General features: G+C 42.4%; 2 protein-coding genes across 3 annotated transcripts in view; one reads left to right on the forward strand and one right to left on the reverse strand.

Annotated features, from left to right (window-relative positions):
* aven (apoptosis, caspase activation inhibitor) overlaps positions 1-14,199 on the forward strand; it is a 46,877-nt gene extending 32,678 nt beyond the window's left edge. For both annotated transcript variants that reach the window (XM_069683559.1, XM_069683567.1), the window contains exons 3-6: positions 9,641-9,711; positions 11,828-11,923; positions 12,045-12,351; positions 13,543-14,199. In XM_069683559.1, the coding sequence (XP_069539660.1) occupies positions 9,641-9,711; positions 11,828-11,923; positions 12,045-12,351; positions 13,543-13,697 (629 nt within the window). In that variant the 3' untranslated portion in view covers positions 13,698-14,199. The remainder of the gene's footprint in view (positions 1-9,640; positions 9,712-11,827; positions 11,924-12,044; positions 12,352-13,542) is intronic.
* Positions 14,069-25,841, reverse strand: part of ryr3 (ryanodine receptor 3) — a 133,819-nt gene continuing 122,046 nt past the window's right edge. The window contains exons 95-106 of the mRNA XM_069683579.1: positions 25,142-25,345; positions 24,882-25,012; positions 23,384-23,426; positions 23,158-23,285; positions 22,504-22,564; positions 21,707-21,853; positions 19,761-19,895; positions 18,946-19,102; positions 18,715-18,779; positions 17,105-17,205; positions 16,959-17,010; positions 14,069-15,222 (exon numbers count right to left, since the gene is read on the reverse strand). Of these exons, the coding sequence (XP_069539680.1) occupies positions 15,127-15,222; positions 16,959-17,010; positions 17,105-17,205; positions 18,715-18,779; positions 18,946-19,102; positions 19,761-19,895; positions 21,707-21,853; positions 22,504-22,564; positions 23,158-23,285; positions 23,384-23,426; positions 24,882-25,012; positions 25,142-25,345 (1,320 nt within the window). The 3' untranslated portion in view covers positions 14,069-15,126. The remainder of the gene's footprint in view (positions 15,223-16,958; positions 17,011-17,104; positions 17,206-18,714; positions 18,780-18,945; positions 19,103-19,760; positions 19,896-21,706; positions 21,854-22,503; positions 22,565-23,157; positions 23,286-23,383; positions 23,427-24,881; positions 25,013-25,141; positions 25,346-25,841) is intronic.

The raw sequence follows: 25,841 nt of genomic DNA on the forward strand, positions 1-25,841 counted from the left end.
CCAGAACCGCATAGACAGAGTCGCGTCAGTGGAGGTTCAAAATGGTCCATGATCCGCCATTGTGATGTCGCAGCTCTCTCTCTCTATGGCTCTGAAAGTACCGTCACTCAGTCACTCTGTCAGTCAGTCGGTCACATACAGACCCGTGTGTAGGGCTGACCCCAGCGGTCAGCCAAAAATCGATCACAAATTTCAGTTAACTAAGGTCCCTGAGCGTTAAACCCCAACCCAAAGATATTCAATATAAAAATGCTGCTGAACAAACAAAGGAGGAAAATTCTTCAGAAGCTTAAACATAAAATGTTTGACTTTTTTTTCTAGAATTTTTGAGATGGTTAAATTTCTGCCATTTAACAAAATGTTTCAGCTAGGGGATGTGCACTTTAAACGGTTAACCGTTAACCAACCGTTAAGAATTTTAACCGGCGAATACTCCCACTTTCACCGAGGGAGAGACAAGCTGCCAAAGACAAACGTGAGGGACTCTCTGCTGCTGTGGAAGATTCAACGTTTGTTTTTGTTTCATTAATCTGTTTTTGTTCTCATTTTAATGAGTCGGTTATTAACCGTTAAGAGTGTCAATCTAAATGCACATCCCCAGCTCCCTTTCAGCTCAAATACTGGACACATGTCACAGATATGAAAAGACTCCACAGTATAAATGTTGGTGGCATTAGTGCTGCCTGTAGTGAACATGTTGACAACATCTGCTTATATGCATTTTCTTAGTCCTTGTTTAATGTTTGAACCAGAGTCGTTCAGATCCAGCAGCGTGACTTCTCTTCCTCCCGCCTCGGCTCGAGCGCTCCACAGTCTCACAGAGCAGAACGAGGGGAGAGAGGTGAAGATGAACAGCGGCAGAGAGGAGTCGAGTGGAGCAGGAAAGGGCGGGAGAGGAACCGCAACGCATCCCAAATGTGAGCGCTGAGAGCGGGACTCGGCATTAGAGATCCAAAGATAGCTCAGAGACGCTGGGCCGCGAGCAAAAAGCCACGTTTGTTAAAACGGGGTTCAAGAGACGGGATACAACATTATGCAGGAGTTACACAATGCCAGCTGAGCCTCTCGGCACACAGCATGAGTAATGCTGTGTTTATTCACTGTGGAATAACTCGCCATGTACCGGCTCAGCTGCTACTGACGCACACAGACAATCATCTGAACTATGAATTGATTTTAATCAGTTGTTTACAGTGAGCTCAGGAGCTCCACTGGAAGGAGTATTAGTGTTTAGCAGAGTCATATTTAACATACTTCCTGCACAGGAGGGGAAACAAAATTCAAACTGTCTCCAGGTGAATTTGAATGATTTGGGGAAAAAAGAATGCTGAAATAAAACGTTAGGACGAGAGCCGGCACGTCCAACAGCTCCTTTGTGCTTCCTCTGGAGGCTTTCTGGGGATGGCCAACTGGTAGGAGATCTGAGGAACTCGCTGGAAAGATTATACATCACAAGTGGCTTTGGAACGCCTTTGGAGGAACAGCAGAGAGTGGAAAGAAGATATAACAAACTCCTGTTATTGGTCTGAGCTGGGTATTCTCAGCACAGACATCACGACAAAGACCAAAGAGGACGCTGAAGGGTGAAACTAGCGGAGGAACAAAGAGAGTGAAGAGCATTAAATCTGGGAAAGAGGACGCCTCGGTCTGGCTTTTAGTTTTTGTTGAGAAAGTGAATTGCACTTAAACTGTTGGGGAACCAAGTCTCTTTAAAATACCACCTCTTGCATCGTGCTACTATGTGGTGGGCGGTGCTTTTACTCAGCCACTTCCCTCTATATCTGTACGTTGGTGATGTTTGGAGCTGGAAGCGTTCTGCTTTCCGTTTGTGGTCCGAGTAGTGTCATCCGCCACAATCAGGCCGGCATGCAATTTGCAACCCATCTGCTGTTATCTGTTGACAGTGTAGCATTTCATTAATCCAGGAATCTGCATCTGCACGATCTTCAGGTCCCCTCGAGACATGAGCGTCTTCTGCATTCTTTTAGTTTAAGCACCAGTGTTTTTGGTAGAGTGCAGTTTGACTTATATGCATGTCAGAAATAGGCCTGCAAGGGCGCCGGTTTAGCTGAGTGGTTAAATCAGCGGCCCCTGTACAGAGGCTATGTCCTCTGTTTCCAACACTATCCACTGTCCTCTCTGTAAATAAAGACATAAAAGGCCAAAAACCAGAAAAGAAATACGCCTGCACGGTATGAGAAACCTGTCATGTGTGATTATGTTGTTCATTATGCGATAACGATATAAAGTGCAATAAATAAACAGATATTTAACGGTGCTTATTAGCGTTAAAGTGGCAGTAAGCAACGTGAACATTCAAATATAAATAACCTTCCTCCTCTCTGTATCGCTCCGCTCCACCAAACATGCACGCGCATTTTGCATCTGGTGTGTGCGGTGTGTCTCTCTGCAGCACCGAGAGAGAGAGAGGAGAGATGCTGGTTGTTCCAAAAAGTACACTTTAGTGCTGGCAAAATGTTCAAATACTACTAAAGTTCTTATTATAGTTCTGCTTCTTGGTGTGGACCTTTTTACCTCTAGGTGTTTGAGCTTAGCGCGTCGAGAAGGAACAGAGCAACATCTTCCACTCCCACTCGTCTGATCCCTCTTTTTGTTCAGGGCTCTCTTTGTAGCTTCTTCCTCTTCCAAAGTTTTCCTTCTTTTTGCTTCTTTAGCAGTGTGTGCCGTTGTCGGTAAAGGAGGTACAGGAAAGTTATGTTGCCATAGTTCCTGACTGACACGACCTCTGCGTGCGCTGCTCACACGAGTCACGTGGAAGCCGGATGATGCTAGTTTGTACGGAGTCGCTGTGATTGGCTAGTTACGTGGAAAGATAACCCCGATTGGTTGTTTGATTCAGACCGGACGAATTTTGGGCGGGCGCTCACAGCAATCGACATCATTTCAATTTAATATTGTTAGGGAAATGTAATGATCAAAATGTGTTATTTTAACCAAATTCTTCTGACATAATGTCGCCTACTTTAACTTTTTTTTGCATTTGTTCGCATTTTTTTTTTGCGCGTTTGCCACATCTCCCTCCTGCATCCAAAATAAATCCAAAAGCTGTTTTTCATCACTAAACTGACACGATTAATCTGGGGACAGCTGATCGGATCAGAATCTTGTGAAAGCATGGTAGTTACTAGAGATAGACCGATATGGTTTTTTCAGGGCCGATACCGATTATTAGTAGTCAAGGAGGCCGATAACCGATATTTGGAGCCGATATTCATTTGCAGTAAAAGTGAAAATACTGGCATAAAATTTTGAAAAATACAAACTCCAACACTTAACTTTGTTTAAATGCCTTTAAGCATATGTTTATTAAACAAACAAACAAACAGCGCAGGGAGTTCCCAGGGTCAGCCGCATCTCTTATGAAGTTAACTGAACATTTAAATTGGATCGTTGCTGCAGACCACCTGCTGCTGTGGACCTGCTCGACTGCAACAACTACTAACATCAGCCTTCCCCATAGTATCATTATTGTTGCTGCTAATGCTAATAGTAGACCTGTTGACTTCAACTGTTACAATTACGATTACCTCAGCCTTTATCATTACTCTGCTTCTCTCGCTAATTTATTTATTTATTTATTTATTTATTTAGCCAATCTTCACCCTAGTCTACCACTATTATTGGCATTGTAACCATAAGTATGTGTCTGTTGTTGTTCATGTAACAAGGACATATGTTGTTGTGGTAACAAGAACATATGTTGTTGTTGCTCTCTTTGCCTGTCTCTATCCTGCATCTCCTTCTATCCCATTTTCGGCCCATCCAGTCGAGGCAGATGGCTGTTCAACATGAGTCTGGTTCTGCTCGAGGTTTCTGCCTGTTAAAAGGAAGTTTTTCCTTGCCAATGTGCCGAATTGCTAAGTGCTACTCATGGTGGATTGATGTTGGGCCTCTCTTTAAATAACTTAACAAAGAGTCGGTCTAGACCTGCTCTTTCTGTAAAGTGTCTCGAGATAACTCTGATTATGATTTGGCGCTATACAAATAAAATTTGATTGATTGATTGATAAATAAATAAATTATAAAACTTCAGGAAGTTATTTAAGCAAATAAAACAAAGTTAAATAAAATTTGCAAGGAAATGAACTTTTTCTCCTCTCCGCCGTGTGTGTGAGCACTCTGCATGCACAGCTTTCACTGCTGATTGGCTGTTACCCGTGCCATGGCTCTGTGTGTAACCAATCAGTGCTGTGGGTGGGACAATGCTGGAGACAGAGTAGTGACTGCAGACAGAGAGGCGCGGCTGCATCAGAGCCAAAATAACCCAGTTTTAAATTGATCTCTTATCGGCCGTCGGATAAAAAAAAAATGCGTCAAAATGCTGAATATCGGCCCAGACGTTGTGGTCTATCCCTAGTAGCTACACCCGGGGCTCCACCCAGTTGGTGAAGTTCACACATGCTTAGAGAGAAAGCTCGGCTTGTTTGCATAAAATAATCTCTTATCCATTGCGATAACTTCAGACCTTTGCGATGTGTTTATTGCGAATGCTTCCATTGTGATAGTAATGAAGTTGCGGTTTGTTGTGCAGCCTTCTTTCACACAGCTCGGCTGCAGCTTTAACTCTTACACTCATGTCAGCCCAGAGCAGAAGATTTGAGTCTGTTAGGATGAGCATGAATGAAGCTTCGCTCTCTGTCATCTATCATTCTCTTCATCCCTTTCACTTCCTCTCCACACACCACCCCTCCTCCTCCTCCTCTTCATCCTTCATCCTCTCTCTCTCTCTCTCTCTCTCTGTCTTCTGGAGGTTTGACAGAAGTTTCTCTCATCCTCTCTGGCAGCTGTTGCCATGGTTGTGTCAGCGCCTCCGAACTACCTGGGATGGTATTTCCATGGACACAGATCAGGATGGCACGGGGGCTCTGAGGTGTAGGAGGGAGGCAGTTCACAGAGTCAGCAGTTCTGTGTGTTGGAGACAGACTGATGGAGACGGAGCAGGAGGAGGAGGAGGAGGAGGGGAAGATATTAAACCGGAAAGGAGAGGGTATTTCACTGAAGCGACTGTAAAAGAGTAATTTCACCTGAATGCAGATTTCACTGTTTTACAGACTTTTTAATAGACTTCGCTGAGCGTTGGAGCGTCCCCGGGGAAGTCTTACACTAACTCCTGGAGCTGTTCCATTAACGCCGGAGTGGACGTGATTACAGCTGAATGACGTGATCGTTCAGGTTTTCCTGCTCTTCACGATGAATCACAAATTATGGCCTGAACGAGAAAGTGACTCTTTAATGCATCGCTCTCTATTTCCAGCCCAGCCAATGGAAGAACTGGATTTTATTAGGCTGATACTGTAACTGATATAAAATAAAATAAAAGCAAAGCTTACAAAGCTTATACTTAAATGTCACAACTTTAAACTGATGGATGTAAAGTTGCTGCACAGTCGACAGAAGAAATAGCAAGAGATGCACGAAAGCCACGCGAGCCGAGCCGAGCCGAGCCGAGCCGAGCCGAGCCGCTGCACCTGCACCTGCACCTGCACCTGCACCTGCACCTGCACCTCCACCTGCACCTGCACCTCCACCTGCAGCTACCTTCTTCATGTAGGTTTACATAAAGTCAGCCTACAAGTCTTTGCTAGTACAATGTGCATTCTGAAGGCATCATTTGCCAACATACAGTACATGCATGCAGACACCAATATGTCTGTGATTTACCCGTATCAGGTGATTGATGCGTAGAGAGATACTTTATTGTTCCCGAGGGAAACGTAGACATCCAGTAGCTTCTATGACTTCACACATCTGTCATCACTGTGATAAATAATAAAGAGACAAAATAAAAACAAAAGCCTGTTAAAAATACAAAATATACACTGCAACATTGAGTAGTGGTTGTATAGAGGTCGTGCAACTTCAGCCATGATGAGCAGAAGTAGTGCAAAACTGCGGTGACTGGGAAGGCTGCCGCTCACGTCTCAGCGCCTGGAAGTGATTCATATCAGCCCAGACCATTCAGTCCGTCATTTAGGATCTAGTTTGCAGTCTTATAAATATCTTGTAGTTAGGGAGGCACCTAAACAGCAGGATTCAATCTCAGAACCCATCTCGGGCGTGTCCGGTTTAGCCAGTGTTTAGCGATAAGGACTTCCAGTCAAGTCTTCCTTTTCCGTGCGCTGCATCGTTTACAGTCCAGTTAGCAGCTTGAGAAGCGACCGTGTGTTCAAAGTGAAGCACCCATTCAGATATGTCCGCAAAATAGACGCCATCATTTCTTGGGTTCATTTAATCCCCTTGTAGGAGCGCCCGTTCATCTGTATGTACTGAGTCTTAGTTTCACTGTAAATAGTGAGTTACTGAGGCTGCACTCTGGCTGACTGCTGCGCTATGAACCCGAAAAAGAAACCGTTTTTGTTGTGACTGCCTTTAATTAACGGGTCTCACTTTTGCCAAAATTTCAACATCATGATGATTAGTAAGAAGTCAAAAAGAAGCTTTGTCAGGTCTGTCCTCAAGAGGAGAAGAAAACTACTTTTAAAATGCTCGTTTGTTGAACGGAGGTCGATTCATTTCTGATGCATTTGAGGAAGTCGGGAAATCTGAACACTGAACGGTTTCTGGACACAGCGTCAAGGGAATTCGTCTCAAGTTAAATTTTAGATCTAGAGCAGAGCGGATTACGTCCCGCCTGGATGTTTCTTCCTCTGTCACTCAGTAATGCTTCCTGGTTTGTGGTTTGAAGGTCAGCGCTCAGAACATTGTTGTCTTTAGGTTTGCTCTGATTAAGAGAACAGCAGCCTTGTTAAGTAGGTTTAAAGTTTCGATTTCACGTCTACCAAATCCAGCTTTATCCGCCCGGATCTTTTACCTGTGATGGTGTAAATCAGTGGATCTTACTGATAACAGACCCCCAACATTAAGGCGCCCCCCCCTCAGCCGTCACATAAAGCTGACATTCCCATTCCCCTCTCTTATCCGCCTGCTCGCAGTCTTTGTAACCTCCATAATGCCCCTATTCATAAATCATCTTTTCTCTGCCTGTTTGACAGCAGGGGTTCGGCCCGCAGACTAAAAGCCCTCCTGCAGCCTCCCCTTCTTGACCCCCTTCACTTCCCGTACAGCCAAGCAATCAAGGACAACTGCAGATGGTGCTGAGCGTCCCCGCCTGTCTGCAGAATAAAGCACAGAGAGGGAACGGCAACAAAACGAGAGGCTGCGACTGACTGCAGCTCCTCTGTCAGGTCTCCCACTGACTGAACATCTGTGTGTGGCACACTGACCGAGGCTGCTGCGTGTGTGTGTGTGTGTGTGTGTGTGTGTGTGTGTGTGCGGTTGTGCAACAAGTCCGAGTAACACATCACTTCCTTAAATCTGTTGTTGGTTTTTTAAAACGTTTAAAAGTATTTTCGTCTGTGGCTGGCCCAGGGGTCGTGATCATTTCTGCGACTTCAGGCAGCAAACTCGAGTTGCCTCACTGATCTATTGGAAAAAACATTTTTGGGGCTTTTAGTCTTTATGCTAAGCTAGGCTAATCGCCTACCAACTCCAACTAATCCATCGGTCTTCACATGACACTGTTGGAAAGAAAGTGTGAAAGATTTCTCAGTATGTTGAAGAGACAAAATCCCGTCCTTTGCTGTGTTTTACAGCGCTCCAGGAATGAGTCCTAAAAAAACAGTTGCATTTTTGCACTGCCGGGTCCCCTGTCTTGAATCAGTGAGTTTCTAAAATGGGTGTATTGTTAGATGCCCCATTTTTATTATTATTTTTTGAGCCTTTTATTCCTTTAATTTCAGAGAGAGTACAGAGGATGATGTTGGAGACAGGGGATGGAAGAGTGGGGATCACACGCGGCAGGGGTCAAACCCGGGGCCACCGCATCAAGCCTCTCCGCTGAGCTAAACCGGTGCCCCTAAAAGCCCCATTTTTATGTTGTCTTCTATGATATAAAGAACGGCAGTAAATACGCTCCCTACATTTGACTTCTTAAAAAGGGGGGGCTTGCTAAAAGTGGCTAAATAAGGCTACAAAGGTCGTCGGGGTCATTAAAGCTCCTGCTACATGCGTGCAGTAAGTCGCTTCGTCTGACACCTACCCCCCCACCAGCGGTTTCAGGCATTAAAAATAACTGTATAGAAATAATCAATTAGAGATAGACCGATATGGTTTTTTCAGGGCCGATACCGATACCGATTATTAGTAGTCAAGGAGGCCGATAACCGATATTTGGTGCCGATATTCATTTGCAGTAAAAGTGAAAATATTGGCGTCAAAATTTTGAATAATACAAACTCCAACACTTAACTTTGTTTAAATGCCTTTAAGCATATGTTTATTAAACAAACAAACAAAAAGCGCAGGGAGTTCCCAGGGTCAGCAGCCTCTCTTATAAAGTTAACTGAACATTTAAATAAATAAATAAATAACTTCCTGAAGTTTTATTAAGTAAATAAAACAAAGTTAAATAAAATTAGCAAAGAAATGAACTTTTTCTCCTCTCCACCGTGTGTGTGAGCACTCTGCACTCTTATCAGCCGTCGGATTAAAAAAATTTTTTTTAAAGGCCGATGCCGATATGCGCCAAAATGCCGAATATCGGTGCCGATAATTGGCCCGGCCGATAATCGGTCGATCCCTATAATCAATCTTGTTGCTGATGGTCTGGTTTGCTTTTGTAGCTCATAAAGAGGCATTTTAAATGGAGCTTTAAACATTTTAAAAGGTTAAAGGTCAGGTGTGACGTTGAATCATGCGACTAAGTTGATTATAGTCTTTTGTTGGCTTTTAAAAAGTGGGCTCATCTGTGAGTGTATTTTGATGTATGAAACAAGGATCAACAAACTTTTTGCAACAATCTAAAATACAACAAAAACATCCTTAAGGCTTGTTGTCGAGGGAACCGGCGCGATGCTAACTCCTGTGTCAACCTACAAAAATACATATTCAGCACCGTGTTCGACTTCATGTTTTTCCTCCTGTGTGTCGAACAAAGATAACCTTTCTCTACTTCATCTAAAATTATTCACAGCCTCTTTTGTTATTCCACCCAACATATGACACACTCCTGTCAGGCTGTGATGAGAACCACATCTACATCATGAGTAGCTGTACAGTGGTGCTTCACACCTGACCCCGTGCATCCTCGCCGAGCGGCTGTGGTGGATGTCGTGTTTTGACTCAGCACTCCTCGTACTTGGTTTCCCTTCTACATGTTTCATCTGGACACTTTTCTCATTTCCTCGTCCGTTTTCTTCATAACAGTCTCCAAAAAAAAAAAAGGCTAACATATGAAGGGTTTACCTGGATGTGAGGCGCAGCTGCTGTTAATACAACCTCAGTGCCTTTTGAGAGACGAGGGCCCTCAGCCAGTTGATGTTTTGGAAGCAAAGCGGCGTCACATGCTCGCCCTGCTTTAACTCTGACTCATCGACAGTTTACACAAAGCTATTAGCTGCTTTGCAGAGAAACACCGGTTCAGCATTTCAGACATTTTCAGGGTGTGAAGGCCGCACGCTCGGCCTACAGGAGCAGCTGGTTCAATCGCACGCTGCCTGCAGTCGCGGAAATAAATGTTGTTTTGAGCTGAACTAAAACAGACGTCTCCAGTTAGCAGGCGTCCTGTGGGGAGACGGGAGCAGCCGTTTTATGTCAAACTCTGTTTGTGTTTCTCTCTCAGGGGATTCGTTCACTCAATTCCGGTTTTCAGAGGAAAAGGACTGGGAGATGGACTCATTTGCAGCCAATCAGGTAAATCTATACTCCACCCAATCTGCAGCTTTCTGCATTGTGTCTGTCTTTTATGGATTTAACCCACTTTGTAAAGTATGGATCCCTCAGTGAGACGTCACGTCTGGCCTGAAAATGCAGTTTAAAGCAGAAAGAGTTCATGTCAGACTGTTGGACAATTTGGTACACAGAGAAACATCTCCATTTTCAGCATCCTGTATCAACTTAGCAACAAATCTATTCTTTCTGATTTGAGGTACAATGAAGCATTTTGGTCACAGCCAGGCTAATTTTAAAGACAGAAATGTCCTGTCAGCTCAAATTGAAGCTTATAAACTTGGGCAGTTTTTTCATACATGGGAGGCAGTGAGTTTTAACAAAATGTGCTGAAAAATTTTGTCAATCGGACAGTCTGTTTGTCTTTTCGAAAATGTTGTGGGTCATTTTTCAAAATACGACAGCAAGTCCCTAAATCTTATTTTGTTGCAGGATGCTCTCTGCCACATTTCATACATGTAAGACTAATTATGCAATAGCAGTGCCTTCATGTGTGCTAGGACATCATGTAGCCAAAAGCATGTTTCAGAGAAAGGGTTTTTGGGCCCCCAAGACCAAACAGCCCCCAAGTTGAGAGTGGTCTTTATCATCTTGTGATGGCCCAAGGTGTAGGCTGGGCTGGGCCTGGCTCCCGGCCTTTTACATCACTCACAGGTTTTGCATATTTTAAAGCACATTTTGGACCAAATTATGGAATTAACCATCAAAAGAGTGAAGCTGCAACAAGGGATTATATTCATCTTGAATTTCTCTGAAGAGTATTTTTTTCAATTAAGTTGTCCGGCGACAAAATGCAAGAAAAGAAAAGAAAAAAATCAGTGTTTCAAACTGTTAGATGTCTTGTTTTGTCCACAGCCTGAGAATATTCAGAAGTACTGTCATAGAGGAGCAAAGACACCAGAACATATTCACATTTTAGACGCTGAAATTGTAACAATTTTGACTTTTTTTCTGAACAATTTACTCGAACCGTTCAATCCTTTATCCAAATAATTGGCGATGAATGATGATTGTTTCAGCTCTGCAAAAAAGAAGCATTGCTGACATGTTTAGAAGAACATATTACTGAATGCAAAAACACAGTGACTGCTAATTTCAGCACACATTTGATTGTAAAAGAATTATAAAAATATGAGGTTGGAATTGGTCATCATTTAACTCGACCCAGCGTTTGTCTGTCTGTGGATAAAAGCAGTGCATCAAACAAACAGTCACATTATGTAACGCTCCCTGAACTCTTTCTGCTTCTTGAGATGCAATGTTTTGTTTTCCTAGTGTGCAAGTACAAAAGAGTACTGACCTGCGCTAGCAGGCTTCTTATATTGATGACTAAGTATTTTAAGATGTTGCACTGAAGTGTTGCTCCAAACTGTTTTTTTTACATCCTTGGAAGGATATTCAGGGCCTGTGTCCACTAACAGCGGTTTCTGTGCTAGCAGCACCCAGGACCTCAATGTCAGAGTGCTTCTCACCGGCGCTTACTGTTGCTAGGTTACGAAAGTTGTCTGGCAGCCCACCCGCTTACCTTGGTGGTGACCGATAAGTGTGTGCTTAATATTTGCTTTAAATCAAGGAAAATTAATAAAGAAAACGTAAACAAATGGAATGAATCGTGTTCTGCATCAGCAGCATCTCTACACCTGGAAATTGTAGCCTTGAAAAAACCAAGGAATTAGCTTCTCCTCTGCCATTGTTGTTGACAAAATTGCTATCGTAAGTCCCGCCCCTTCTTGATTTTGATTGGTCGGTGAGAGAGAAGTGACATTGATGAGCGCTGCAGTGTTCCAAAAGTTGAACTATTTTCAACTTAGAGCACAGCAACAAGACGCAGCTGACGCCGAGTGTTTAAGCACCGAGGACACTGAGCGCTGAACAACATTGGTTTTGTACAGAACATACTGTAGGTGCTGCCAGTGCAAAAAACGCAGTTAGTGGACACAGGCCCTTAATCTAATTTTTGATGCATATTCTGATGTGGTTGTTCTTCACATTTTCTGTATTACTTTGTTAGTTTGAGACACATTCAATCCAACACAGCTCACATTAAGATTAATGGCTGCTTTAACCGTTTCCTCTGTAGATGTCTGCTGTGTTTGTGGACCTCCCAGCGCTCGCTCAGAGCCTCCAGCAGGTGCCGCTCCATCAGAGACTCAACCTGGAGGCCGAGCTGGTTCAGGTAGCTGCAGCTGTTTTTGGCACCATAAAAAAAAACTGTACTAATTTATTTTGTTTGCAGGTTTTTAATGTTTATAATCTTGTGCCCTGTTGCAGTAATTTTCCCACTAATGTTGTTTCAGGTCTCGACACCGGTAGAGCTTCCCGCTGTGGCCCTCACACAGAAACAGGAGACGCCCAAAGTGGCCACGTTCACTCCTCCGTCTGCAGCTCCAAAAGTTCCCAGCACCAACGATAAAGTGCCTACGCTTACAAGCCCAGCGTCAGCCTTGGGTTCAAAGGTTTCTTCAAGGGCTGCAGAGTCTCTACCGGTGGATGATGTTGATGAAGAGCTGGACCAGCTGCTCGGTTTACAGAAACCGGTCCAGGTCGTTTCAGGAAACCAGACTGTCGGTGTGGGCGACGAGGAGAGAGCAGCTCCACAGGAAGGTGAGAATATTCAGCACGCTTTACTTGAGGTTTCTAATATGTTTGTCTCTAACTTAAAGCTGCTGTGAGTTTTTCGCTTGTTATGAAACAGACTGAAGTTAATCCTGATGCCTCTATATGACCTACAAAAGTAATCGGACCATCAGCGACAAGATTTCTATATAGTTATTTTTAAAAGCTGAAACTGCTGGCGAGGGGTAGGTGTCAGACTAAGTGATTAACTGCACGCTGCCTTGTTTTTCCAGAGCAAAGATATAAAGTGAGTGATTCATATGACTGTTGAAGAAAGCAGGAAGAGATTTTGTGTTTAAAACCACCACTGCACTATGTACAGGACAAAATCAGCAAAGACATAAGAGGCACGGCTTTGTCCACAGGGGGCGCCAAAATCAACACAAACTGAAAGTTCCTCACAGGAGCTTTAAAGACATAGTTTGACATGATGGGATCTAAGCTTATTCCCTTTCATAACTGTACATAAATATGAAGCTAGCTTAGTTTAGCTTAGCATAAAGCCTGGAAAGAAGGGGAAACGGCAAGGCTGGCTCTGCTCTAAAGAAACAGTATTGACAAGTTACCATTTAAGATCTTGTTTTCAATATATATTTGTTTTTAGAACAGTTGCCAGGTTCCCAGTAGCGATCATAGACTGTATAAAAAGATGGACGACATGACAGCTCCCTAAAAGTGAGGCCAAAACCCTCTCTAGCGCCCCCTGCTGACTGGCTGCAGTATAGGTCATAAAGCCCGCCTCCTCCATGTTAACAGATGGGACATGAGTCAAACTATAAAATCAAAATACACGCCAGATACATTTTTCTCAGACATGGTTTCTGTCATTATAGTTATTTCTTATCATGCTGATTCATGTCCAAGTGTTTTTCTGACACGTTTATTTTTAATTAGTTATTTGGTGCTGTAAAAAGGATGATTGACAGCTCTGTTGACAAATATAAGAGCTTAAGAGGCAGTGGAGGGCATATTTTCTAACGGTAAGACGGATCAAGGCAAGCTTTTTCCACATTTCAAGTAATGTTTCTGTCTAACTCTTCCCACATGATGAGAACTTTGTCCTCAATCACTGTTAATCTACAGAAAGAAGCTTCTAAGAACTAAATGTCAACCACGTTCCAAACTTCTACTTATGTCATACTGAATTTTTTCCTCATTTCCTGTTCTTTTTATCTGCAGCGTGTGAGGAAGTGAAGGAGGTGGTACCCGAGGTGATAGAAGAGAAGACGGAGAAGGTGAAAAACAAAGATGTCACACCTCCAAAGCCTGCTTCCGTCAGGCAGGAGGTGACGGAGGAGGACCTGGAGGACTGGCTCGACAGCATGATCTCCTGATGACCAGCGACCACGCAGGAGAGACTTGATTACAGACAGAGGAGGTGTATGAAAGCAAACTGGACTTTGTTTACCAATTCAAACTTCTCTACGTCCGCTCGTCATTTCAAAACTGAACTCTTAGGTTGAAGCTAAACGTTTACATGTCTGATGGACAGTGAAGGAAAAAAGAGACGGTCCGGTAATTAGTCTGTCTAGTTGTTGGGTGTTAAGAGAGGAGACGGTACGTGTCGAGCGTAAGTGAGAATGTGCCATTGTGTTCCCTCTTCACTTCCTGTTTCAGAGGTATAATTCTCTGCTCCTTGTGAGGCTGTGAAAGTTGCACACCACAGGAGGGATCTCAGCCGCCGGAGGGACGGACGACACGTTGGGCTTATTGCGTCAATTACTTTATTCATTTCCTCCCCCTCGTCAAAAGAAATGCAGGATTACCAAAGCTACTACATACATACAAATGGCCATACAATAGCGGTTAACCATGTCGTCGCCAATAAATCCTTGAACCAACTTTTTGTTATGTTCATTTTCCTCTGAAGTGGGGCTCTTCTTCTTCTACTGTGGAGAGAAGTGTAGGCGGGCAGGACACCACAGCTCAGAAACAAAACCAAACTAAGCAACATTTACACAAAGATCTAGATTTTATACAACAAATGTTTTCTCTCTCTCTTTTTTGTTTTTTTTATTTATTTAAAAGCCACAAAACTAGCTTGAGCTAAATCTGCTTGAAACTAATCCAGAACTAGAGCACTGCTTGTGTCAGGAGGAACGAAAATGATTCAACTTTTTTTTTGCATAGTTTCCCATAAGGCACGTCGGCACTTTACAAACACCTAAAGTGAGTCGTCTGTGGTCCTGGAAGAACCATCCTCTGTAACTCTTCATTTGATTTGACAGGTTTGAAAGGCAGATCAGGTCTCACTCATGTCGTTTTCGATGTTAACTGGATCAACGGTGATCAATACCAGCAGCACACACATCCATTCGGTTGGTTTGGTAAGAAGTGACGCTAACATCTTGACGTTAAATCTAGAAATTGTGCATATTCAGACATTCAGTTGTCACGCTGTAACCCTTCTCGTGTATCAAATGTCTACACACAGCAAATTGTGCAACAGGTTGGGGTTAAGCAAGTGAAAAGGCAATGTGAATCAGAATCAAAAGAAGGATTTGCATAAAAGAAGGCGTCGTGGCAGGTGACTATTTTCGGAGGACTTGGATGCACAAACCCAAAACGCCCAAATGTCAGTCGTCAGTCTTGAAATTATTTTCTTCAGAACATGTTTTTTTCTTCACGTTTTTTTCGACACCATGGCAGCAGAGAAAGTCCAGCGAGTGTTCAGGTTGTGGTAACAGGGTGAAGTCAAGTTCAGTGTCTCTTTCAGATAGAAGGAAAAGTAGAGAGGGCGCACCAGACTGAGGCTGACCTTCTCTAACCCAACTGGTCCTCGTATTGCTTGCGGAAGCAGTCTCCAGTGGGGAAGAAGTCCCAGCATCTCTCCTGGTACATCTTCCACACATACGACTCCTGGAGGGGGAGAGAGGACAAGTCAGCTGTCAGATTTTTAGGAGATAACTTCAGTTAGAGAAATATCCCCTGAGGTTCTGGAGGAGCTTGATGAACTAGGAGGTTACAAAGCGCTCTGGGGACTGGGGTGAGTATGAATGATTTGGGCATTTACCAGACAGAGAGGCTCTAATGAGAACATGCTTTGGATGCAATACAGGAAATCAAGGATCCGGCAGCAGACTGTAAATTTCCCTTATTCCAAAGTCAACATTAACTACATTGCAAGTAGATTCCACCATCGTAATTTCTGCACTGATGCACAGATTTGCATTTAAATAAATGTTAAGTCACTATCACAGGATGAGGTAACGCACTAATGAAAGCCTTTGCATTTGCAGTATTACAGACTGGGTGTCGTTGGTGACTTTCGTGGAAAAAATCACAAGCGGTGCCCAGTTAGCGACGTGTTTTCTATCAGCCAGCAGTGGTTGGTCTGCCAGAGAGGGTAGGTGGAGCTAAGCGGCTGCTTTTCCGCTCTCTGTAAGCGAGGAGATTTACAGAGACTGGAAAAGCGAGGAAAATCAAGAGTTGCCAACTGTGGACATCACCCATGCAACACTGTCTGGATATCTGGAAAGTGTGCTCACGCAGTTACCGCTTATCGCCATGTGTGCCGCCAAAGAGAACGAGATCTTCCGAGGTTACCACTTTTAAGACTCTTAAATGAATGCACTCCTGTAGCATTATCAAACTCATCAGGGACAGTTTTAGAGGAAACGCAGATGTTTTCTTTATTCTTGTGCCTAATTACCCACAATGCAACTTGACTACTGCCAATTTTTGGTCAGAGATTTGGGTGTGGAGAAGAAAATTTCTATCAAAACTTGACAGACCACACAATTTGATAAGAAAATACAAAACATCAACTCCATCATGTTTACATACATCCTGCTGTACCATCATGGTGGAAGCGAGCCAACAATCACAAACATTCAGAATGGGGTTGGAACAGTATATTGATTTGGCAATATATAAAACGCTCTAAACAGATTACCCAGCGATTTTGAGTCACTGCGTGGCAATAAATTGGCCAGAGAAGAATCAGATATCGTGATCTATCAATATATGATTATCTTGCAATATGTTTATCGCAGGATCGCTGGGCCACGTATCGTATCGTGAGTTGCTCTGTCATTCTCACCCCAAATTCAGAAACATAATGAAACAAATCAAATACTTGAGACTGCAGCTTTTGATTGGGATTTTAAAAAAGGCTACATGCATAAAAGATACTGTAGTAAAATGCTGCGTAACTACATTCTAGCTATTTTAAATCAGACCTAAAATCAAAGCTTTGCTAAGAAGTTCATTGTGTTGACAGTATTAAAGCTGTGAGACTTCTTCTCTACAAGCAGCTGAACTCGTTTGCAGCCTAATGGATCTGCAGCAAGATTCATCTTCCCTTTGCCAAATGTTTGACATGCGAACAGTGCCTGCACTTCAAATAAAAAGGACTTGCATCTCAGGTGCAGGACAATAACAAGTTAATATCAAAAAAGTCAAAGGGAGCCCACGCATTGCTTCTTCCTCCTGCTAAGCTGCACTTATGCAACATAACAAGTGGGTTGAAATGTTGCACAAGAAAAAAACCTACTGAAGTTTCTGTAACCTTCCTCTGCTGTCTTGAGATTGATCACACTTTAGATGAAATGCAGAAAACGTTGCAGAGAAGTGAATTACAGCTTTTCTCGTACCTGACCCGTGTGTTCAGTCTCGTCCTTGTTAATCAGGTACATCAGGAAGAACCTGCACACAGAGGACGACACGAGTGATGTGACAAATGTCCACACAGCGAATCAGAAACACTTCAAACATTCTCCGTGTTTGAGTCTGCACTCACAGGTAGTTTGCTAGGTTGTGCTCTTGTAAGGTGTGGGTTTCAAACCCGTGAGGTGTCCGGTCGAAGTAGTCGTTCCCGATGCCACAGATGAAGCATTTGGTCTGAAAGAAAAATAAGAGGAGAAGCTTACAAGCTGAAACAGGCCACATAGAGGACTGTTATACTGTGTTTCAGGATCTTAATGTTTTGGTTAATTTGGCTTGTATCAAAGGGAAACACGACGTCTGACTGATAATTGATTTGACAGTTTTGTCATTTATAATCCTGCATCATAATTCATACTTAGAGACAAATGTGGGACTGACAGCAAATCAAGCAGCACTTAACTGGCATGTGTAATGTGTATATTCATCCTCCCTGCTGTGATAAATCACTCTTGAATAAATGACTAATTATGAGCACTATTGCTCAGGACTGTAACTCAGTGAAGAGGTAGAAATGGGAGGCCGCTTTTACTATATTACAGAAGAAAAAACTCTTACACTCACAATACCACAGCAGTTTCACCACCTTCTCACTTTTAGATGTATCTGTAGAAGTCCTTGCACTCACATGATAATAATAATAACTTTTCTTACAGGGTTAAGAGCTGTGACATGTATCTAAAATCTCTCTCATTTTTTGTGGTGTAAAAGAAAAGCAGTTCTTCGATCTGGTCTTGGATCGGTCGTTTCGTCTGCACCCACATCGAATTGACTGTTTTCCCACCAGCCCAAATGAACCGCACTAAGCAGGCGAGCAGAGCAGAGTTGTATCTTTTGAGATGTGAGAGCAACAAAAAGCCTTGTTGACTTGACTAACCTGTCTTTTGGCACATATAGAGAGTATCCAGATTTATTTCTGAACGTCTCAGCAGCAGAATCGCACATTAAGTGAGTTGTAGGTGATTTACAATGAAAGAACAGTCGTATTTCTTCTGGTGCATCTCGGTCCAGACGTGCTGAAATCTTATATCTGTGGCACTTGCAATGCAACAGACAACAAAAGTGATTTCATGTTTCTACATTGGAAAGATGCAGCCTTAGTGACTAATGCCTACATCGCTACCGCAGCATCCCGTCCAGATAGGCTGCTGATGTCTGGACACACCAGTTGAAATATCAGTTTGGAAAATCCGTCTCAAGATCTTGATAACCCTGTTGAGGGGCGGGCTCTCGCTGTCCATCTAACAAGTTTGAGTTGTGGGGACTGTTGGTAGGGTAGGTTTTATTGGCTAAGGGTTAGGGTTACCCCCTACCCTAACCTTAACCCCTCCATCTTCCTTGCGCTCTCTTCTCTCCTGTCATGAGGGAGTAGGGGGAGGGACGAGTACAGCCCGGCCTGGCGGGGGTGAGTGCTAGCTCCAGAGAAGGCACCTCACCCTGGCTCTGCCTTTCCCGTCTTCTCCCTAACACACCTCTCTCTACAAACTCTTCAACACCTGGAGCAGATGAATTGTAAGTACTGGGATGAGGGTTTATCCTTATCATTAGGGCACAAGTGTCTGGCTTTGTTCAGGCTGAATTAAACACAAAAGTACCAGTACTTTCCTCTACACCTGTTCATCAGTTAATGACTCAATGAAAATACTTTTTTGGTTTGGAAACAAACAGTTTAGGCCCGAGTCTCACCTCCATGTCCTCCTTCACCTGCTCCTGCTGGTCTCTCAGCTCCCCAAAGGCATCAATGATCAAACCTGAAAGAATCACAGCACCGAGCATGACTTCTCTTATGTCACATCTATCGAGCTGATATGAATGCATGGCATGGCTGCTGTATGTGGCAAGAAATGGAGAGTGCATTCATGCTTTCGGGTGCAGCAGATACATGTGATCCCCCGAGATAAAAGTAAGATTGTGTACCCTGAATGATGGCCAGCAGGATGACAATGACAAAGAAGAAGAAGGTGATGTCAAACAGGATGCGGTAGAGCTCGTAGGGGTCTCCAGCTGGGTCCTCCAACTCATCTCCGATACCACCTCCAGCTCTCACGCCCACGTACATGTGGAACATATAGCACTGCAGAGGGAGAAAAGGAAAGTCGGTTATTTCACATGTTTTTACACTGTGATAACGAGAAGGCAGCTGCGTCTTATTCTGTAGCATCAAGGCACGGACATCTCTTTCGTCCTCACTTCAGAACAAGGTTTCACAAGTGTGGCTGGGAATTTGCCTTCGTCTAGTGCAATAAGGTAATAAGTAAAGAAAGAGAACATGTCTAATGAAAAGTTAATAAAAACTTCTTTACGTTGGAAACAGAATTATGCAATAAATGTTTTTTAATCAGGCACAAGTTTTGCTATTCAAATCCTCACAAAGCCAACAAATTAAAAATACTCTCTGCTTTGTCCAGCAGTCACCGCCTGCATTCATAAAGCCCCTTGTTGAAGGCCACCTGGGCACAATATTCTAGTCAGCCATTCAAAAGAAAAAGCTCAGGAATCCTTTTCACCTCCAACATGTCCTTGGTAAAGCTGCAGCCCTATTTTACCTCCACAAAGGAAGGAATGTTCACATGTTTTTTTCATCAATTAATAGATGTCGGAGGTGGTTAAGAGTCGTCTCACCCAGAACAGAAACTGTAACGATTGATGAAAAGTTTCTGTAAACTCTGCTCGTCACTTCATCAACACAACACCAAGAGTTATTGTTAGTTTTCTTGGCCCGTCAGACATACCGTCATCATATCGTCACACTTCATGTCCGGCTCGTCTTCATCCTCGCTCTTATTGTAGAACTTCCTGAAGAAGTTGAAGGCCACCACAGTGTAGAGATAGACGACCACGGCCAGCAGACCCACAGTCAGCACGAGCTACAAACAGAGACAGCTCGTTAAAAATTCATCTCGCAAGCTTTGAAACATTTGGACTTTGTACTTATTCCCACTGACAAAGCAGAAGCATAACCGATTGAGCCTTTCCTTTTGATGTAGTGTTTAAATGAGTGCAGTTGAGAAATGAACCTGCCGTTTTCAGCGCTCACAGGAAAAGTGGAGCACAAAAGAAGTGCATAAAGAAGCGGCAGGATTTTCAAGGACTTGTCGGTATTAAGGGAAACCTTTAAAAACTCAGGAAATCAAATTAAAGCCGTGACAAAACCTCACCATGCCTCCATCCGCGGCCTTTCAGTCACATCCTTTTTATTCAGCTTTTTTAATTTACTCGCAGAAAGATAATATTCTGAACTAGTTTCTAACCTCTCTGGAACAAAGTAACCAAACAGCGGTCAGTTTGACTCAACCACGACAAGGACACCCGTCATTAGACAAGATGTATAAACATGGATCATTTTTATATAACTTTACTAGTTTGGTTAGTTTGATAAAGCTTGCATTTCTAAAACTGAAGACATTCTAGAGACGCAGAACCCAAGCTAACTTTATCCACCATCTATCCAGCAGCCTCCTTTTAGATAAGAGCTTTATTGATCCCCATAGCTCACTATTTTAACTATCAATAATGTTTAAGATTACTATGTCAAACATTAATCTATGACTTTTTTGTAACTTTTCAGCCATTAATTCATTACTTTTTGCTAACTTTTGTAAGATTTATCTAATCAAAACTTCGAGCTGACCATTACAAATTTGAATTTATCAATTAATTTAAGTATTTCAAACACACATCCTTCACTTTCAGCTAACTACTTTTACTGTTTGTCAATTACTTTTGTATTTCAAGCATTAATCCATTTTATTCAGCCATTTCAACTGTTTTTCTATGACAATTCACCCTAATATTTGGGATTGTTATTTATTACTCTTGGTTACTTCTCAGACTTCCCTGCTTTGTAATTTGTTTAGTAGCTATGGTGCCCCAGGTTAGGAATAAATGGTCAAAGAGACACTATCTAATACATTTGATACCTTCATCACCTTTAACATATCAGGAGAACATCTGAAAGTATCTCATAAAAGTAAAAAAAAGTTTTTCTTACAAGTTATTCTATGTGAAACGAGGGGCACAGTTTAAACAAGGATCCTTCATAGTTTCTCACAACAACTATTTGTGATCAAATGTTAATGATCCAAATCCCTATCAGACAGAAGAGGTGTAAATGTCTCTTTACTGAGTGGTGAACATCCCCAACAATCATGTGACTCTCTGTTTCTTTTGTCATTGCTTTAATGTATCTCACATGATGTATTTCTAACTGTCATGTGACCTCAGCTTCTTCACAGACACACAGTCTCTATTTCAAAGCATCATCTTCTTTTCCAGTAGATAATCTCTTCATTTGATTATGTTGGTGTTCAGTATGAATCACAATTATATTGTTTTCTCCCTATTGTCTATCACGGACCACATGAAGCTGCAGATTACATTATTATTATATACAAGTATCTCAATGCAAGATAAGGGCCTGAAATATCTGTTTATACAGACAGTAGCACAATATTTTCCACATTCTTCCAGACATGTAACAAATCAATGTTTTCCACATTCTTCCCGACATGTAACAAATCAAAACTCCAGAAACATTTGCCTCAAGTTTCAGGCTTAAGAGAGTTTAGAGTACGGCTTTAATAAAAGCTCCAAAAAGGGGAACTTGAGAGGAGAAGTGTTTGAGTGAGGAGTGATTGTTATCTGTGCTCTGGCTCCCTCTGCTGGTCGAACTCCTTACCTGCTTGCCGTTGTGAGTGACAGAAGACAGGATAGTACGGAGGGTCTTGAAGCCCATGGCGATGTCCAGCAGATGGGCAGCAAAGAAGAAGTTGTTGAAGTGTCCAAAGATGGACATGACCGTGTACCAGATCAGATACAGGAAGTACTGCAGGGAAAGAAAGGACAAGTGGAGTTTAATGAGTATGAAAATCAGCTTTGCTCTGCTATGTTGTGTATTTATCTTAGAGGTTTCTTTAACATGAATATTTAACATTTTTATGTTCTGAAAAATTGCACAGCCAGCCTCCATATTAAGCCAATATGCACACATTATAATTCTTAATCGATCTATAATAACGTTATCTTTGAGTTCTTCTTGTTTTATTTTCATCTTATTTTATTTTACCGTAAAATTCGGTGTATAAGAAGCACTTTTAATACTTTTTTTCATCTAAAATTGAGCTGCGTCCTATAAACCAGTGCGACCAATATACCAGTATAAAATGGAGAGAGATATTTTATTGTTACTGTGTTTTATCCAGACGAAAGCTTCGTCAAGGACATGTGCCGTCAGAGATGCCAGTGCGGCCGCCGTCCTCGCAACAATCAACATTACCGTAGGCTGAGCTAAATGTAAATAGTGTTCATGATTGTATTAATAAATAGCTATAGAAAACCTTTTTTCCCGCTGAGATACCACAAAACAGACTGCATCTTATATTCTGGTACAATCTGGCGTTTACGCTAATTGCACACTGGTCTCTTTGCCCAGCCTTAACAGTAATTACAACTTGCTCTAAGATTAAATACACTTACATTGTCGGTCAGAACCACTCCCAGCTTCCAGATGTGGTACTTTGTGTCAATGGAGCTCAGCCTGTCAGTGAGAAACCACAAGTTGAATAAGAAATAAGAAAAGGAATACTTTATTTATCACCGGGGGGATTCGGGTGTTATAGTTGCTCTGATTCAGAGAGAAGCATGAAGAAATATATGGCATAAAGAATATAGGAAATATAAATAGAAGTAAGAAATATGTCAAATACAATAAAATAAGACATAAAGATAAAATGCTGAGATATGGTCTCTATGGTGATTTAAATATGAATGTCAGAATTAAATATCATTGCCAGAATAAGAGAAAATACAAGTTAAATAAAGCAACACAACATTGTTAAATTGTCAGATTATTGCATAGTTGGAATATGCTACAAATTATTATCCAGTTTATGTACAGTGTTCAGTGAAATACTATAAATATACTGAGCTAAATTTGGAGTTGGAGACATTTTAATCACTCACTTTATCTATCACTTTAACTTATTATCAGTAAAATGATATTGATTTGTATGTTTCAAACTCAGTTATTGTATTTTATCCCTGAGTCCCTCGGTAGGAGGTTTTATGTGCTTAGTTCTTACGTTTGGTTTCAGCAACCTTACTGGGAAAAAGGAGAAAACCGGTTCTCACCAGGAGAGCAGGGACGCCTCCTTCTCTACAGTCTCCACTGTGGGGTCAAAGTCCAGAGCGCTCTTATCCAGGCCTAAGAGCTCAGCGATGCGTTCAGCTCCATACAGGTCACCGTATTTGTTGATCACCTATACATTCATAGGACAGCAGAGATCAGCTCCGTCACTTAACAACAAAGTGAAGGAAGGAAGTCTATTCAGTGCACTGCATCTGCGTACACACTCACCTTGCGCTTAATGAATTTGTCCCAGTAGTTGCTCGGGAATGATCTGTAATGGAAAGAAGTAATAAGACTCAGGCAAGCTGTGGAATTACAAATAATTTGATATAATGCATCTATGTGAGAAGATTCAATAAAAAACAGATTCAACATCTAATATAGACGGTATTGTAACAAATGTGTGGATGATTAGGAATCACTTTGACCTCATCAACATCAAAGTTTTGATGTGTTTCAAAGTGTATAAATGGTTTTTACTCAAACTGCATGTGATGACTATTTCAATAATGAGTCATCTTTTTTTTTAACCTTTTCTCAACAATTCCACCACGCACATTTTTTTTTCACGTAGTGAAGCCTTTGTACACGGGACACATGCTTTAATTACTTAGCTGAACCGACACCCCAATATTTTTAACACAACTTTCTCTTGCTGGTCAACAAGGTGTGAGACAGATACAAGTTGTTTATACTGTAGTCCACTAGAGAAAGTGTAATCTGTGAAAATCTGTGTTGATAAGGAAAAAAATAAATCATAATTAGTGCTGTAAGGGGCTGCGCGGTGGTGCAGTGGTTAGCGCTGTTGCCTCACAGCTAGAAGGTCACTGGTTCAAACCCCGGTTTGGGCAAGGTGAGCCTTTCTGTGCGGAGTTTGATGTTCTCCTCGTGCATGCGTCTCCGGCTTCCTCCCACAGTCCAAAGACATGCTTGTAAGGTTAATTGGTGACTCTAAATTGCCCATAGGTGTGGGTGTGAGTGCGAAAGGTTGTCTGTCTCCATGTGTCAGCCCTGTGATTGACTGGCGACCAGTCCAGGGTGTACCCCGCCCTTCGCACAATGACGGCTGGGATAGGCTCCAGCCCCCCGCGACCCTGAACAGGATAAGCGGTATAGATAATGGATGGATGGATAGTGCTGTCAGGTCATTATTAGGACAAATATATAATCTAATTAATTACTTTGCTTTGTGATTAATTAATGGCCATTAATCGCATATATCAATGATTTTTGTGAGCAGCCCCACATCTCATCTAGACCTGGATTACCCTGTTACTAGACGGTTATATCTTTAATTGTACTCTCTTGTTAACCTGGAGTGTTAAGTCACAAAACTTTTTCTTCTTTCTCTTTATCTCGAGATAACAAAGCTGGTTTTCTCGCGATCACAGGATCATTTTCCTGCGATCTAGAAAACAAAACAACAGGCTGGTCGCTGATATTACAGAGCAGGACATGCCATGCTGCCGCTGCCCACACTAATGAGGTAATTAAGCCTGTTTCTATGTTTGTGCTATTGCAACTCTGAGGATACGAGTTATGATCATGTGATGTCACGGTGATGCAGCGTAGTTATCTAAAAATAAGTCGAGATCTCGAGAAAACGTCCAGAAATAACTCGTTATCACGGGAAAACGGAGAAAATAAAATGTAGGGATGCATGTCCGCTAAGGGCTTCCGTAAACCGCATTATTTTGACATCCTAATCTTAATAAAAGTGACTCACGGCGTGTTGATGACGAGTCGATCCCACTGGCCCTTGATGTCATCGTCGGACGGCTGTTCAGTGATGTAAAGACCGTCAAATTCAAGTTTCCTGGCAATCTCCTTCTCCCTCTTGAACACCACCAGAGGAACCTAGAGGCAGAACATGAGCATGGGTAACTGAAACTGTAATGTACACGGCGGTGTCATCTGCAAAGAAATTATTCCCCTGCTGAGTTGACACTCTTTTAAAGCCGTTTACAGAATTATGAATATTCCCACCTTCAGACAGTAGTACCCGAACCAACAGAGGAGTGATATGACGGTGTGGAATATAGCCAGGAAGCGAAGGGTAGGTAACATGTAGCCGCTGCTCTCCTGCAACACAAACTCATCCATGTCGAAGAGTGTGTTCTCATCATTCTCCTCCTCATCGCCACCCCAGGCGTTTTCATCATCTACTTCTTCATCAGTTTCACCAGTGACCTTAAGAGCAAAGAGTTTCAAAACATGTAATGAATGATCTGTCATTTGGAGTACTTTTTCTCCTCATATTCTTGGCTAAGGTGTATCGATAAAAGCTGCATGTGAAGACAAAAGGGCGGCAAATCAAAACATCAGATCCGTGTCCGTTCTTTTTCAGAATGGCTTTACTTTGTTTGAGATTTCACCGGTGCGGTTTCCATGACATCTGCAAAGGTTTAAATGCAACTAGCTGGAGAATCTCTGCAACCAATTGTTTCTCTTAAAGGGGCCATATCTTTTAAATGTTGCATGGGTTTGCATGGATGCTCACAGTGAAAAAGTGAAAACTGCATAATTCCGTGTTTTTCCAGAATGACATTTTTAAAATGGCCTCTGAAACGGGCCGTTCAGAACAGCTGCGGGTTTCTACGTAGAACCTTGCTTTCGCTGAAATCGACCAATCGTCATTCACCGTCATTCACCTCAGGCTGCCTTCTTGCTATCCTCCTGCTATCGT

This window comes from Semicossyphus pulcher, unplaced genomic scaffold (genome assembly GCF_022749685.1).
Source record: "Semicossyphus pulcher isolate SPU_LCO1_2020_fin unplaced genomic scaffold, fSemPul1.0.p SCAF_11, whole genome shotgun sequence".
Lineage (NCBI taxonomy): Eukaryota > Metazoa > Chordata > Actinopteri > Labriformes > Labridae > Semicossyphus > Semicossyphus pulcher.